General features: G+C 33.8%; 1 protein-coding gene across 1 annotated transcript; it reads right to left on the bottom strand.

Annotated features, from left to right (window-relative positions):
* Window positions 1-6446: 6446 nt before the first annotated feature.
* Window positions 6447-8705, bottom strand: LOC115981615 (MLP-like protein 31). Its single transcript, XM_031103891.1, has 2 exons — window positions 8467-8705; window positions 6447-6893 (listed from the first exon to the last, which is right to left on the bottom strand). Exons 1-2 carry the CDS (start codon window positions 8651-8653, stop codon window positions 6625-6627), a joined length of 456 nt encoding a protein of 151 aa, XP_030959751.1. The 5' UTR covers window positions 8654-8705; the 3' UTR covers window positions 6447-6624.
* Window positions 8706-16207: the final 7502 nt, after the last annotated feature.

Raw genomic sequence — 16207 nt, 5'->3', positions numbered from 1 at the left:
AAGCTTGATGATATGCTTAACATTCAGAAATCTGCTTTAGATCGAACAGGTTTAGGGTATGGTCTTTCTTCCTCGAATACTGCTTCTACTAGTACTACTGTTTTTGTTCCTCTTGCTAGTAATGTTAAAATTCAGAAAAATGAGATTAAAACTAAATTAGCTAGTGAAAACATAGATAAGGGTAAATCTATTTTAGGAGCACCCCTTAAGTTTAAGAAGAAAGATATTAAAAACCCCAGGGCTAAGAAGGCTAACTCTCAAAAGTCTAAACAAAAGAAGCAACATCTTTGTCATCATTGTGGAGCTGCCGATCATACTCGACCAAATTGCTACAAGTGGCTTGCCACTTAATAGAGCAACGACATGATAGCATCTAGGAACCAGAATCAGCTTCAATCCTCTCTTGCTCCTCTTGGAGATCTTCTCAAAGCCCTCATGTTCCTTTCAAACTTGAACGGTTTTTCTCCCTCATCGCCAGTTCAAGGGTTTAATCAAAGGAGAGATTCTTCAAGGGTGTGGAAGGAAAAGGGATCCAAGTGATTTTGTCACTTTTCTTTCTCTCTTTTTGTTTTTGTGTGTGCATTACTTATGTGTTTTGCTTTTAAGTTTTGAGTCAGTCTAGTTTTTATACTTTGGTTGTTTAACATGTTTTTGTTTGGTTATTTTTAAGTTTTTCTTTGTTTTGTTTTTCATATAAAAATAAAAATAAAATTGAAAAATTAGAAAAATACAAAAACAGTGTGTGTTTTGTGTACATTGGTACTTGTGTACCTTGGATGGCCATTGAAACAAAGTCTTCTAAACTTTGTATCATTTGTAGTTTAGATGAGCATTTCTCTGCACAACTAAGCAAGTGAGTTTTGTGGCTCTTGTTTGTGATGAGTAAGATTAAGTTGTCTCTTGTACTTAACACTCGTATCACTCTTTTTGACGGGAAGGACTAAAAAAAATCCTAAGAGAAAGGCATTAATAACTATCTCACCATTGTTGTCCGCTAATCATAATATTTCACCTGTATGCTTCGACATAGCAAAAGTGTAGTGTCAATGATATTTGTGTGCAGCATAGCAAAAGTGAAATGTCAAATATCATTGGGTATTTTTTTTTTCTCTCTAATATGCCCATGCATGATATGCTTAAAATAAAAATATGCAAAGAAAAATCAAAAGCAAAAAGATAAAAAAAATGCTTTAAAAATAATTTCAAGCGTGTATTCTAGGAGATATGGGAATTATAGGATGTACCTTGAAGGTGGTAGTCCCTATCAAGCAGTTATGATTGTGTGTGACTTAAAGTGATTTTCTCATATCCCAAATTGTCATAACATGTATACACTTATGCAATCTTGCGATATTTTTCGTACACAACACGCAATATTCTTTACTATTCTTAATACATGTGCAAGTATAATGTGATTTGGCCATCACAAGGTTTTACATGTGTTAATGTATACTCACTAAACTGTCTTGACTTATTTTTGAAATATAAAATTGATTAGACTTGTTTAGTGTGTGTGTGTGTGTGTTTCTTTTTGAAGATCCATGTGCTTAAAATTTTTATTGAGAGATGATTTTGAGAGCTTAATATGTTGATTGGATCATTGGTTGAGTTTCTTGTTGGATTGCATTCATGTCTGTGTTTTTTTCACATCTCGAAAAACTGGTTTTAAATGCTGGCTCGACACCTCCTCGATACCTTGCTGTCTGTCGAGTTTCTTCAGCTTTTTCTAATTGCAATCTCGATAGCTGTTCGATACCTAGTGGATCGATTGAGAATGGCTCTGCATCCTCGATAGCTTCTTGACACCTGGTGGATCGATCAAGCTTCTGTTCTTGGTTCTGTTGAGTTGTTCCTTGACACCTCCTCGATACCTTAGCTGTTGACGACCATTTACTCAACACCTCCCTCGATAGATATCTCAATACCTCTCGATACCTGCATCTGTCAAGATTTATTACTAGCACTATTTAAGCTCCTTGTGCGATCCGGAACTCATTTCACTCGATACTTCTCTCTTTTCTCTCCCAAACGTTCTCATCTCACTCCAATCTTTTTTCCTCAAGGATTCTTCAAGCTTTTTCAAGAATTTCTTCTCTTGTTAAGCTTCTAATCCTTTCACATTCATGCATTTCATGTTTTGAAACCTTGGTTTTGGGGTTTTTGAAAATTTTTGGGATTTTTCAAAATTGATGAGTTATTATTGAAATTTTGGGATGGGATTTCACTTAAATGAGTTTAAAACCTCATACATTGCATCACATTAGCATTACAGTGGTATTGTCATGCATTTAGATGTGTGCTATCTGTTTGTGTGCTGATAGGTTTAGATTGGGCTGAGCCCATGATGCAATTTCTTTTGCATGTCACATGTTTATACATTTCCCATGCATATGTACTCTTTTTCAATATACTTGTTATATTTGAAATTGCTTGGAATTTTTGTGATTTTCTTTCTTTTCTCTCCCTCTCTTTTTGTTTACGTTAGTCGTGTCTATGGCACCTAAACATAAATCCACTCCAGCCTGGAACTTTCTTCATTCTGGAGCTTCTTCATCATCTGATCCTACACTATCTTATATTTGGTTTCGTGATGATGATGCCTTCAAGGCATTTTCAGAGAACTTTTCTAGACAAGGCATTTATTCGGAACACCAAGTCATTCTGTCGGACTTTGCCGACACCGACCTTTCCTCTGTTATTCACAGTAGGGGATGGGAGTCACTGTGTGATGTCCTCGTCACCTGTCCTCTCGTGCTTATCTAGGAGTTTTACTCCAACATGCACAGATTAATCGGTCAGTACCTCTTTTCTTCACTTGCGTTCGAGGTACGTGCATTCCTATCACACCGCAACTTGTTGCGGAAGTGCTTCGGGTCCCTAGGATAGAGTTTCCTGACTATCCTAGTTGTGAGCGTCTGAGGACTATGTCTAGGGTTGAGCTCATGTTTGCTTTCTGTGAGCACCCTTCTGTTTGGGGTGAGCGTCTGTTTACATCATGTTGACCTTTTGCTAAAGGTCCTAGATTCATGAACATGGTGATGACTTTTGTTTTACATCCACTCTCTCACTATAACTCCATTACAGAGCCTTGTGCTCAATTTTTGTTTTCTTTTCTTGAGCATCTTACTATGGATTTCCCTTCTTATTTCATTCTATCTATTATAGATGTTCATCTAGATTTGGCGTCCCGTGATAAGCTCATCTTTCCTTCCACTATCTGAGGTAAGGATCTTGCGCCATTTTTTCGTTCCTTTTTCCCTCTTCCTACCATTTCATCGTCATGTGTGCCATAGATTATGCTACCGTTAAACGTAGCGAGGCTCAGCTTCAGTCGTGGCAATCAGATTCAACAGCTCCTCCTTCCTATTCAACTCCATCCCGTTCTGCTCCATCCACATCTGTTTTTCCCTCTTCTTCGGGCAATATGACTTTAGGAGACATCATGGCATAGCTACAGCGTATGGATGCTTGCCTAGATACACTCTCTATGGAGTTATATCAGGTGAATGTTCGTATCGGTCGTATTGTACGGCGACAGGCGTCCATGGGTGGTTTTGCTCCTGAGGCTACCCCTTCACCACCTTCTCCCGTGGCTTCTGATTCTGAAGATGAGGATGATGATGATGGTGATGACGATGATGCTTTGGATGATGCTGATGGAGATGCTAGCTCCATCGATGAGATGTCTACTTGACACTCTTACTCTTTGTCCCTCGTGACAAAAAGGGGAGTAGTTTTGGATATGAGAGTAGTCATTCTTAGGAGGAGAGTTAGTATCGGACCATTTTGTTAGGGGGAGTGTTGATATGTTTTGAGGGATGTAGTGAGGATAGTATGTATCTTTTATTTTCTTTCTTTTAGATACATTATTCTTTTACATGAGGTCTTGTGACCATTTAAAGACATACTTTGTACTTACCTCCTTATTTATGTTGATGTATGTCTTTCTTTCACCTACCCCTTCATGTATTGTTTCTTTTCTCCCTTAATACACATGTTTCTTATACTTGTATGCAATTTATTATTTATGTTTCACATAAAGATGCCTTGATGAGTTTTGTTTAAAGTATTTCAGAAATACAGGTTGTCAAAATCTACTTACCATAAACTCTCTTCTTGCAAAGTTTTTCAAGAGTTTGTATTAGGATAGATTTTATTGTATTTAACAAGTGAATATGAGTTAAGTGATTTATGACTTCTCTCATATGTTCATTTATTTGTTGTCGGTTTGTCACAGATTGCCAAGGGGGGAGATTGTTAGGACATATGTGTTTCACATGTTAAGAACATATGTCATGATTTTATGTAACTGGCTTATCCTTTGACAAAATGCACTTTACTTGTATTTGGGTAGATTTAGGATGTGTTTAAATATTTCAAGAAATCATGTTTCAAGATCAAGTGTTGAAACCTTTAAGTCTATCCAAGAAAATAAGTTCATAGTGCAAATTCATTAAAACTCGACAGCTGCATCTATCGAGCTTAAGAAAGCTGTTCAAAGCCCGGTGTGCTCGACACCTGCTTGACACTTCCTATTTGTCGAGGTTTAAGATTTTCAAAATTCAAATATGATTTTCTTGGGATCCGTGAATATGTCTTTAGGCCTTCTTTTCTCCTAACCCTAGACATATAAAAGGATTGTTTTAAGGGCCGTCAATCAGTTCACAAGTTGCACAAGCATTGAACAAACTTTGTTTAAGCAAATTGTGACCGGAGATGAAGTTCTTGCCCTAGTTCATCTCTTTCTCTTGAAGAAGTTGTTGTATATGTGCATCGTAGGATTTTGTGACCAAGCATCTTCTTGATCTTCATCATGTGGATGAACTGAAGAATTTTGTAACTAACAATCTTCTTAGTTGGTGATTGAAGTCGTGTACTGAGATCCACGCAATTGGTTAGTCACGTACTTGGGAGTCATGCATCAGAATGGGGAACTGTTACTACAGAACAAGTCCAATTGTGTATTGGGGTAAGGTTTCAACTGTAAGTTGGTAAGGTACTTGGGATTCATTTACTTGTAATTGCTTATTGTGATAAGAGTGGAGTTTCGGGAGTGATGACCTGAAAATCACCCTGTAGGATTTTTTGCTGTTAAGTTTTCCCCATTCGTAAATAAACCATTGTGTTATTTATTTTCCGTTGCATAATTAGTTTATTGGTGATTTGTTTGTGCTACCACATTTTTGCATGATAAATTGATTAATTAATAACTTGGCTAATTAATTAATTAATTTATATTACAAGGGGTCATTCAGTTTGTGGCCTATTAGTCACTACAGAATAAGTCCAATTGGGTATTGGGATAAGTGTTCAACTGTAGATTGGTATAAGGTATTGGGATTTCTTTATTTGTAATCGCTTATTATGATAATTGTGAATTCTTGAGAGTGGTGATCTTAAAATCACTCAGTGGGGTTTTTGTCTTGGAGGTTTTCCCCATTTGTAAAAAGATCACCGTGTCAATTTTATTTTCCTCTACATATTAACTTAGTTGGTGATGTGTTTGTGCTACCACGCGTATTGCATGTTAATTAATTTAAGTAATTCACTTGGCTAATTAATTGGTAAATTTATGACAAGAGGTCAATACATCCTTGGACTATCATATATATATATATGCAGGGCCGGCTCAAGGCCTAGGCAAGTTAGGCCTAGGCCTAAGGCCCCACAAAAAAATTTTTTTTCCTTGGAAAAAAGGCCCCACTTTTCATAATTAAAGGCTCAAAATTTTATAAAATTATATATATTTTCTAAAGGTTGTACATTTTTTTTATTAGTGATGTACAAATTTTACTATTGGCTTACAAATTGACATGTTATTAATCACAAAAAACGTGATATAAACATTCATTAGTTAAATTGATGAAGTTCATCAATAAGAGACAATATCACATTATATTTTGAACATTTTATAGTGCTTTTAATTAGCACATTTTTCTTTTTCATTTCTATTAAGACTCTCAAAGTACAAGACCAATAGAACCTAAACTCAATTGAAACCCTAAAATATTTCAAAAAGATGTTGCAAATGTGTTAAATTATCAATTATAGATTAATCTCCCCTAATAGTTTGAGACTTTGATTTTTGTAAACTAATATCCTATAAAATCATACACCAAATAATATCTATCTCTCTCTCTCTTAAAATCAAAATATAAAATTAAAAATTATATTACAACTTTATTTAACTATGCATCGTCTTATATCCAAAATAAAGTATGATATTCAATTATCTATATGAAATTAACATTGGTCTAGTTGGTATTATTTATGTATTTAATGTATCAAATTAACTTTAATTTGATTAGTATTAAATAATTTTGTTTAATTAATATTTATATATTAAAGGCCCCGCATAAATTTTTCGCCTTAAGCCCCAAATTATGTTGGACCATCCCTGTATATATGCATGTATGTATCTGGAGAAAACAACCACCCACTTTCACTCTTTTAACTAATACAAAGCCTCGCAATTATTACTGCATCAAATGGCTTCAGTAAGGCCACACAAGATTAAAATTACATTCATGATTCATAATATTATAGGAGAGAAGAGTCATACTAAGACTCATTCTCTTATTGCCATACACAATAATATGATACAACATAGCCTTTTTTTTTGGTCTATGCCTGGGTAAGGTGCGAATCAAGGTCTTTGCTCAGATCAAGTACAAACTGAAGCAGCGAATTTGGTTCTGGAATACTCTCGTTCAGCTTTTCATATTCCATAGTCCAATGCACCAAGCTTCCCTCACCCTTTGGAGTAGCTTTAACAGTGGCTTTGAGACTCTTGAACTCCTGAAGCAAATCTCCTTCAATAACTTTGAAAGTGATCGAGTTGTTTTTTTCATCTATTGCTTCGATTATCTGCTTAGCAACTTTAGCTTTCCCATCTGTAGTTTCAAATTAGCAGAGTCAATTAAAGATGTTAACATCTGGCTATTGCGAAGGAAACGAAAAGTAATGATACCTAGTGTAAGAAAATATTTTTTAAAAAGTAGAATGAGGAGGTTCGGGTAGGTGGGATTTTAAATGGATGTATATTTTTGAACATGACATCATGAGACTTGCACATTCTACGTTTTTTTTTTTAAAAAAAAAAAAAACTGCATCGCATTATGAGAGCAAAAAGAAAAGAAAATTATATATGCACAAGATTTAATAATAATAATATGCATGATTTAAAAAGTTTCAAAGTTTCATTTTCATTTAATTAGTCATTTTTTTAAAGGAAACATTAATTTTTTTTTTCTTTTTGATGCTAAAGGCCATTTATTTAGTAGTTAAAGGATGTGTATATATGATTTATTTTTTAATTTATGGTATTAGAACTTTGAAGTATATACATCATTCTTTACTCATATATTGGTAATTTTGGTATTTGTTAGTAATTTATGTCCTGAAAAAAGAGTGATTCTTTAACAGTACCAAATAGTCAAGTACCAAACTAGCCAAGGAAGAAAGCAAAGACGGAGTTAGAATTTTGAGTTAGGGGAGGTGGTTTATCATTGGCTGTGTGCAGTGGTTTTAACCTCTAACTTTACTTTTGCTTAGCTGTTGAGATTTTTTTTTATTTATTGTTTTTTATTGTGGGTAAGAACAAAATTATTTTTATTTATAATTTTTTAAAGGGCAGGATTGTTTATTTTAGATAAAATTGGTTAATTGAGCTTAATTTTTTTTAGTTTTACTATTGGTACTTTTTGTTGTTGAGGTTTTTTTTTGGGTTTGTATGTTTTGTTTTAGATGTTAGATCTATAAATTTTTTTTATGGTTACTAAAATGATGAAAATACTAGATTAAAAGTTTTTTTTTAATTATAAATTATTGATATGATAAGCAGCTACTAATAAATAAATAAAATGTTGTGAGTGGTAAGCCCATTATGCAAACAAATAAGAATTTGTTACCAAAACTGTTGGTAAAAAATGTTGTAAAAAAGTATGTGAGTATAGTATTATGTTTAAAAGAATTAATGATATTGTTTAAGGGAAACAAAATGTAATTTTATAAAATAAAACTTCTAAAATTAGCTCCATCCGTGGAAGGAAGAGAAAATATTTTTCTCTAATTCTTTTTTATTTTTAAATTTATCCAAACTAAAGAAAAAGTAGTAGTTTTTCTTAGATAGATTTTTCCTTACAAAAATATAAATCAACATGCAGTCTAATTCTAAATCCTATGTTATTATCTATGGTGCTTACCCATCTCTCTTTTCCCATTAGATAGAAGATAGGGCACACACTACTTATATTGAGAATTAATTCATTCCATTAACTCAACTGTAATCATTAATATTTTGTTTCATCATCTACTGTCATGTTCAGTCAAGCAGGAAGCATTAGTGATTCATCGAAAGTTAGACTATATTACGAGTATATTGAGTATGTAGCTTGATCAAGCAATTAAACACATAATAATACATAGTCATATATACATATAGTATATGATCTGGAATCGCTTTACCATGGACGTAATCCCAGAAGATGACAGAGCCCTCTTTGCCCCAATCACCTTCATGTAAAGCACAGCCCTGTATTTTTCCAGGGGACACATTGGATATGTGGTGTGGCCTGCAACTGAAGAGCTCGTGAAAGTTTTCAGCGGGAGCCTTAATTTCAACATCAGCCTCCACCTTACCAACCAGAGACATTTTTTTTTTTTTTTGGGAGATGATTTTCCAAAACCAACTAGCTTTACAAATTTTTTTTTTTTTTTTTTTTTTTTTTTTTTTTTTTGCTGTAGAAAACACTTGGGGCTATTGCCTTTAAATAGAAGATTTCTGAGTGGTCCCTCGTGAAGATCTCGATCACACTCCACATTACAATTGCGGTGTGGCCCCCATTCATGGCACGCAACGTCAAAGGAGAAGGTCTTGTGTGTTTCCAAATTTCATGATTGGCCTTTTGTTTTATTAGTTTAATCGTTACCGATGAAATAATTGTACATGATAGCAAGGGTTGGTAATTGTACGGATGATGTGGCTTGTACACAAGGTTAACATGGTTCGTGAATTCCTGCAAAGATTGTTAAGAGGATTTTGAGTGTTTTGATAAAATACAAATAAATTTATTTGTATTTTGAGTTTTGTTATTTGCAGTAACTACGGGTATATTGAGAGCTTAAGGCTGAAGGTTTTGTTTTTTATTATTTGTTTATTATTATTGTGCAAGATTTAAAACCTTGATTGAGTTCAATCCGGAGCTCGATCGTGCAACAATGATGATTGAAACAGGAAGTCTAGGTAGACTCTCCATCGAACGAGATCTTATTATGTGAATTCGGAGTTTTTCCTTCCAAGGATATGCTTGTAGCCACCTCAAGCTAAATCTTCACTTTTATTTAAACCTTATTTTAACTCTAAAATGTGAAAGTCTTCTTGTTTGTTAGGATTTAGTGTTGACTAATTCCATGATAACTTTGATTGTATTAGTTGGTTTTAAAATTGAAATGTAATATTAATAATGAAGTTTGTTGGACCGTGTGTTGTGTCATTTCACCTCAAAACCAATTGGTGATGAGGAAGACATACTCAAATCTTTTATGGCATTCGACATCATACCACGTGGGCCCATTTTTAGAGCGGTTGTAGGGAGTCAAATTATGGTCCCCCAACAATCCCTCCCTCACAATGACACTTCCGTAACTCGAACCCATGACCTTGGCTCTGATACCATTTGTCGGACCGTGAACTGTGTCATTCCACCTCAAAACCGATTGATGATGAGGAAAACATACTTAAATCTTTTATAGCATTCAACATCACGCCATGCAGGCCTGTTTTTAGAATGGTTGTAGGGAGTCAAATTTTGATCTCCTAACAAAGTTAAAGGTTAAAGCAATAATTCATTGTACAAAAACAAAGACCTCAGTTGAGTGAGGATCAAAGCTTAGTCATGCAAGATGAAATAGAAACTCTCGGTAGAGTCTCTTTAGATACTAGGTCAACCAAGACCCTATAATGGAAATTTCGATATTTGCTTCCATGGCAACTTTTGTGGCCACCTCAAGCCTAAACCTGACATGTATTAAACCCTATTTATAATCATAATTTTGTAAGAAAGAAGAAGATCACAAAAATACGAAGAGAAACTTGGAGAGAGAGAGAGAGAGAGAGAGAGAGAGAGAGAGAGAGAGAGAGAGAGAGAGAGATCCTCTCTCATTATTCATTCTTGAGAGGTTGAGAGTTTCAATCACAAAGATTATCATCATTGTGTTGGAAGCACTACTAAAACATAAAGGCAACATCAAATTTTCAAGAGGTCTTAGAGTAGTTGAAAGATTAATTTATGGTCATCATATTGACTTGTGGCAACAAATTAGGAGTCTGCAGCTGCTAGCAGGAGCAAAGATCTTGGGCATATAGTTTGACTATATGTATGGGGAAGTTGTGTGAGTATTGTATGTATGAAACAACTGCAATAGTGAACTCGTTGATATGGAACTGATGCCATTACGATTTGGGTTTTCATTCCTTAACACATGGAAGTCTTTGTGTGCGTGTGTTTGTAATTATTTATTTTGAGAATCAAGTTTTCTATTTTTAGGCTTAGGCAACATAACCTTAGTTAAACTTCCCCACACTTTGAGGTAGTCCAAGTTAGGCTTATGCCCTCCCCAAATTTTAAAAGGAGTTTTAGTAGTTTTCATATGAAATACCTTAATTTCTATGTGATAAATGGAAAGAATGGATTCCCTCTACGTATATGTTGGTGGATAGCTGGAAAATAACAAGCATGACATTCATCATTTTCTTTGAGTGTTTTTTTCTTTTCTTGAATAATTCACTAGATTTAAGTGAATAAGTTCATACCAAATGATTTATGTCATTTTGTTCACAAAAATCTCTAAATGGAACAAGCTAAGATAATTACTTTTATTGACATATGAAACAAATAATTTAAATATAGGTATTTATATACTATACTTCTCTACCATTTAAACTTTTATAAAACCAATATCTTATTTTAGTAATTGTTGGATTAATTAATATATATATATTTTATTTTTATTTTTAACCATGCTAATACATTAGCTCAAGTTCTTCTTGCCAAAAAAAAAAAAAAAACCAACATACTTGCCTTAATCTATTTTTTTTTCTTTTCTTTTCTTTATTATGCTCCACAAGTTGGCATTCCAAGTTCCATCATCTTTATTAATTTCATCTCGCACGTTTTCTCACACATTATTTACTCTTCAACTTTCAAAGTTTTTTTTTTTTTTTTTTTTTTTTTTTTTGTCATTTCAAGTACCTTCTAGTTCTGCACTATAGAACTCTCTCTCTCTCTCTCCATCAATGATTTGTTGGTACCGACACTCACCACTGGTTACAGTGAGAAAGAGAGAAAAATATGTTATTTGTAAGTTTCATATCAGTTTGGCAAGCAGTATTGAAAGTGAAATTAAACTAAAAAAATTAATTGATAATAATAACGAAATAAAGAAATAAATTTAAGCAAATATGAATAAATTTCATATCATTAATATAAATAAAAATAATAATCAATTCATAGATACTATTACAAAATTTACAACAAAAATTTTACAATTGTTAAAAATGTAATCAGTGTTACTTAAACAATATATATAATGATTAAATGTTTGAAATTATTTTTTATGATTGGTGACATGCTAAAATATATGTAAGACAAAAGTAATAAAATTTGTAATATTTCTAGCATCACTCAACAATAAAATACTTTGAAAAGTATCATGAATAGTGAAAATAGTAAAAATAAAGATAGAAAAGAAAAAAGGAAAGAAACAGTGACCTGGGTGAAAATGTGATATGGTTTGGTTTTTGAAAATAACTTTTTTTTTCCTGTTCTTTTTTTTTTTTTTGGTGTCAGAGTTACTTTCAACTAAGTGGGATTCTTTTTTTCATTTTCTATATTAGTTACATATTCAAGGAAACCATTAACTGGCCGGAATTTGATATTTTTCCCAATACTAACGAACCATCTCTAGTATGGCCAATATTTAAACTGACATGAAATACTTGTGTTTCTATATCGGTCTAGGTGCTATCACAAAAAAATTTGGTTGTACCAATCGATACATGTCATTTAATCCTTTTATTCTTTTGGTTTTCAACTATGATTTTATACTAAGCTTTATCTTTGGTTCCTGGTAAGTAACGTTTAGTAAATCTAAAGTTGTCATCAACAAAGATACACAAAAATCTTTTGCGACCTTTTGTTACTGTGTTTTAAATCAACCAAACCACTATATTATCAAACTTAGATGTTTGGTTTCTCTTGTTATGGATTTACAAGATTTCTTAGTAATTTTGGTTTCAGCATAAATTTCACGTTTGTCCATATTGGCTTAACTTAGTGATTTAATTGTTCCACATTATTTCATTTTCTTTACATGGCTATGATGTACATGTCGAAGTTTACCAAGACAAACATCAATGGAATCAACCATGTAAGCACAAGAAGAACTATTTTCATTCTTCAGTTGATTAACATTTAGTACAAAGAGACATTCATCAACATAATTATCCTTACCAACAAAGAAATCATTTTTAGTTTAAAGTAACTATGCCACCATCATAAATAACTATTTGTTTGTTTAGACCACTTAAAGTAGATTGTTTAACCTAATATATTAGCCAAGTGATTACTTAGGTTAATTATGAGATCTAGGTTAAACAAGGATGGATCATATCATGCACAGTAGTGGAAAATAAAGAACACAATAATATGATGACCTAAGAAAACCAATGAAACCAACAGTTTTTTGGTAAAAACTTGGGAAGGATTTAATATAGCTCTCCTCAAAGTAAAAAAAATCCACTATAGAAAATCGAAGTTTTTACAATCAAATTTAACCCTAAATCTATTGCTACCTCCAATAGTAACTTACTGATACAATCACATGCAAGCTTCAAATCCACAAACTCCTTCTTTCTTAGATTTACTCCATACAAGCACCCATGCTTGTGACTTTGAGATCTCACTCAAAGCTTTCAGGTCACGGCTTGTTGATCTTTGCAGCAACTAGATTCCAACAGCACTTGTTTGTAAATCTTGTTCCGGTAGATGCTTGTAAAGTTAGAAGGTACAAAACCTCTCAGATCTCATTGGAGTAACTCACACGTCTTCCAAGAGTCTTCAAAAAGTAGCTAGGGTTTTCCTTTTATACATAGGAATGTTGGAATAAAACCCTAAACGTTTTTGCAGGCTTGGGCCTATTTAAAATTATGGTGAAGTTCTTTTTCTGCGATTTTTGATTGATTGAGCTTCACCATTTGATCAGTCGAGCTTCATAGAAAAATAATCATTTTTCCTATAGCTTGTACATTCTTGAGCCTTGACCTATACAACTTTGAGCAATGTCTAACACCTATCCTAGACATGTTTTTGTTCTTAGTTTGCCAACACATACAAGTTGAAATTCTAAACATTTAATCCTAAATCTTTAGAACCTAATATACCAAACACACACAAAAATTTGCTCAACTCAAGAATTAGCCCAACTTACACATTGTTGCTCAAATACAATTCCATCACAATCCACTAACTATTAGTTGCTAGAATAGATAGTAGATGAGAAAGAATAAAACTTGTAAATTTCTAAAACACTCAAAACAAACCATAAACGCATGTGTAGAAATTACAGTATAAATCCAAATTATAAAAACTAAACTTGAATTCACAAAACATAAGAGATAGACAGAATATCAAATGAATAAACATCATATAAACTATCTTAGTCAATAAACCAACAATGTTTGTGAAACAAGATCAGTAAAAGAGAAGATACATCAAAATCAATGAGAATAAGAATATATATCAAAATCTCATCAACAACTAAACTACTCCCCTTGAAAAAAAAAAAAAAACTCTCTCTACTCTCTCCCTAAGTACAAAAGCCTACCCTAAACCTACTCCCCCTTTTTGTTACATATTGCCAAAGGCAACCATCAAGTATCAGAGGGTGGAGGAGGTGGAAAACCACTCTTATACTCAACAAAATATGCTTTCAAGGTAGCAACCTCAGTAAGTAGCTCATCAATGAGTTATTCATTAGCTGCTTGAGTGGTCATAAAAGTCTCCACCATGGCATGGAATGAGGGAGGAGGAGCAACTATAGGATCAACAGCAAGATCCACAGGATTCTCCTCAGCAGCAGGCAAATCACTAGAGATAGGAGCAGCAGTAGAAGCTTTCCTTATTGGTCTCTTTGAAATCTCAGTACTTGGTTTAGCACTTTTCATCTAAGCCTGTTGCTGTCTAAGAAAGATGGCTTCTATAGGGGTAGTAATACGTACTAACTCAAGGGAAGGGAAACTATCTAACCCTAAAAAGAGTAAAACCCTATAGGCAAAAACTAGAAAAACCATATTATGGGCCTTAGATTTACTCCTATTCACCTCAGCAATGGTTTGAATAAAAAGAGAAGGAAAACAAATGGACCTATTTGTGATAAAGGCATACAGAAAAGCACATCTGTTCAATTAGTGTATAAAACACCATGAACGTTTAGACCCCTAATTTACAAATGATCAATTTGAGCTTATTATCAAACAATTAATGTGCGTAATATGAATATAAGCATACAACAGAATTGATAAACAATCTTAGACAAAAAAAAAAAAAAATCACATTTGCTGCAGAAATTAAATTGCAAAGATTAAGGGAAAAGAGATGCAAACATAAGAACAACACAGCGATGTATTATCGAAGAGGAAACCAAAGCCCTCGGAGTAAAATCTCTCCGCCGCCCTTTAAGCGGTAAATAATCCACTAAAGAATGTAGTTGGGATACATGAATAGCAAAAGGTCGTCCAAGCCTAATCTAGCCAGTGTACCTAAGCCCTCCAAGCTCCTGCTCCAACAAGGTTACGCCGAACCTATTTTTTCTTTAGTTTGCTGGATTCCGCTATAAATCATAACATTAACCAATATGAAATCGATCCCTTCTTAACTGCTTCCCAAACACCAAATGGCCTTCTCACAGATGTGGGTATGGTGAGAAAAGGTTTTGGTAATGAACCTCTCAAGGATGTAACAATGGAGAGGGTGAGAGTAGAGGAATTTGAAGAGTCATTATGTGAAGATTGGGGATGAGTCAATCTTGTTTTTCTCTAGGGTTTTTCTCTCAAAATTCTCTCTAGAAGCTCACTATATTTCGTGGGTATAAGGGTCTATATATAATGGGGTGAGAAAGCAATGCAAAGAGTTAGTTTTTCCCAAACAAGGTGGTCTGGCGACTTGGCCTCGCGACTGGACTGAGTTGTGAGCTAACAGCTTGGCCAACCTGGGACTTTTGTCTTGTAGTGCAACGGCTAGCAAGACGCTTCAACTTCTAGCGGCTTACAAGTCGCAAGCCACCCGCAAGATCCAATCGCAAGTCCCTACTTCTTTGCACAATCTTGAGCATTTCTTTACACTCTCTCACACACTACCCTTACATGATTCTTACCTAAATACAGTGTTACTAATTGCTAAAATACAAGCAAATTTGGTACGGAATAAAGCCAACAAGATGGTTGGTAAAATTTCCACCTTATAAGGACTATTTTATGTAATTGGCTAATCCTTTGAAAAAACACACATTACTTGTATTTTGGTAGATCAAAGATATGTTTAATACTTCAAGAAACATGTTGATCAAATCTAGTATAAAAGCCATAAAGATTGGACCAAGAAACAAGTGAAGAAAAGTTGTTCACTAAAGTTAGACAAATAGCTCATCACCTGCAGACAGATATCTCGACAGCTGCTCGACAGATAGCTATTTATCGAGGTTTAATGAGGCTCGATAGGTACTATCTATCGAGGTATCTATCGAGGTTACGGGAATTCATATTTTCAAATTTGATTTTCGTCTCTTGCTTATGTATCTGTGTAGGGTTTCTTTTCTCACAATCCTATATATATATATATATATATATATATATATAAGGCTTATTTTAGAGGCCGTCACATAAGAGAATACAAGGAGAACATATGCAAAAGGTGACCGATGCCTTATTCTCTCTAAAAGAAGCTACTGCGTCTTTGCGCCTTTGGGTTTTGTAACCAAGTGCTTCTTGATCTTCATTGTTGATGAAGTGAAGAACTTTGTAGCCAACAATCTTCTTCAATTTGGTGAGTTAGTCATGTACTGGGTGCCGTGCATCATTGGTTAGTTATGTACTGGGATCCGTGCAAAAAGGGTGGCGTTCATATATTAAAGAGTTCAGAGGTTTTAAAGC

The sequence above is a fragment of the Quercus lobata genome, chromosome 3 (assembly GCF_001633185.2).
Source record: "Quercus lobata isolate SW786 chromosome 3, ValleyOak3.0 Primary Assembly, whole genome shotgun sequence".
In the NCBI taxonomy this organism is placed as follows: Eukaryota; Viridiplantae; Streptophyta; class Magnoliopsida; order Fagales; family Fagaceae; genus Quercus; species Quercus lobata.
The sequence above is the reverse complement of the archived record's forward strand: the minus strand, read 5'-3'. Positions and strand labels throughout refer to the sequence as shown.

What these genes read in the sequence shown, in the direction of transcription:
- LOC115981615 (XM_031103891.1), bottom strand. Translation starts at nt 8,653, where the DNA reads ATGTCTCTGGTTGGTAAGGTGGAGGCTGATGTTGAAATTAAGGCTCCC. An exon ending in CTTCTGGGATTACGTCCATG is followed by an intron (nt 6,894 to 8,466) that starts GTAAAGCGATTC and finishes TTGAAACTACAG; the next exon opens with ATGGGAAAGCTAAAGTTGCT.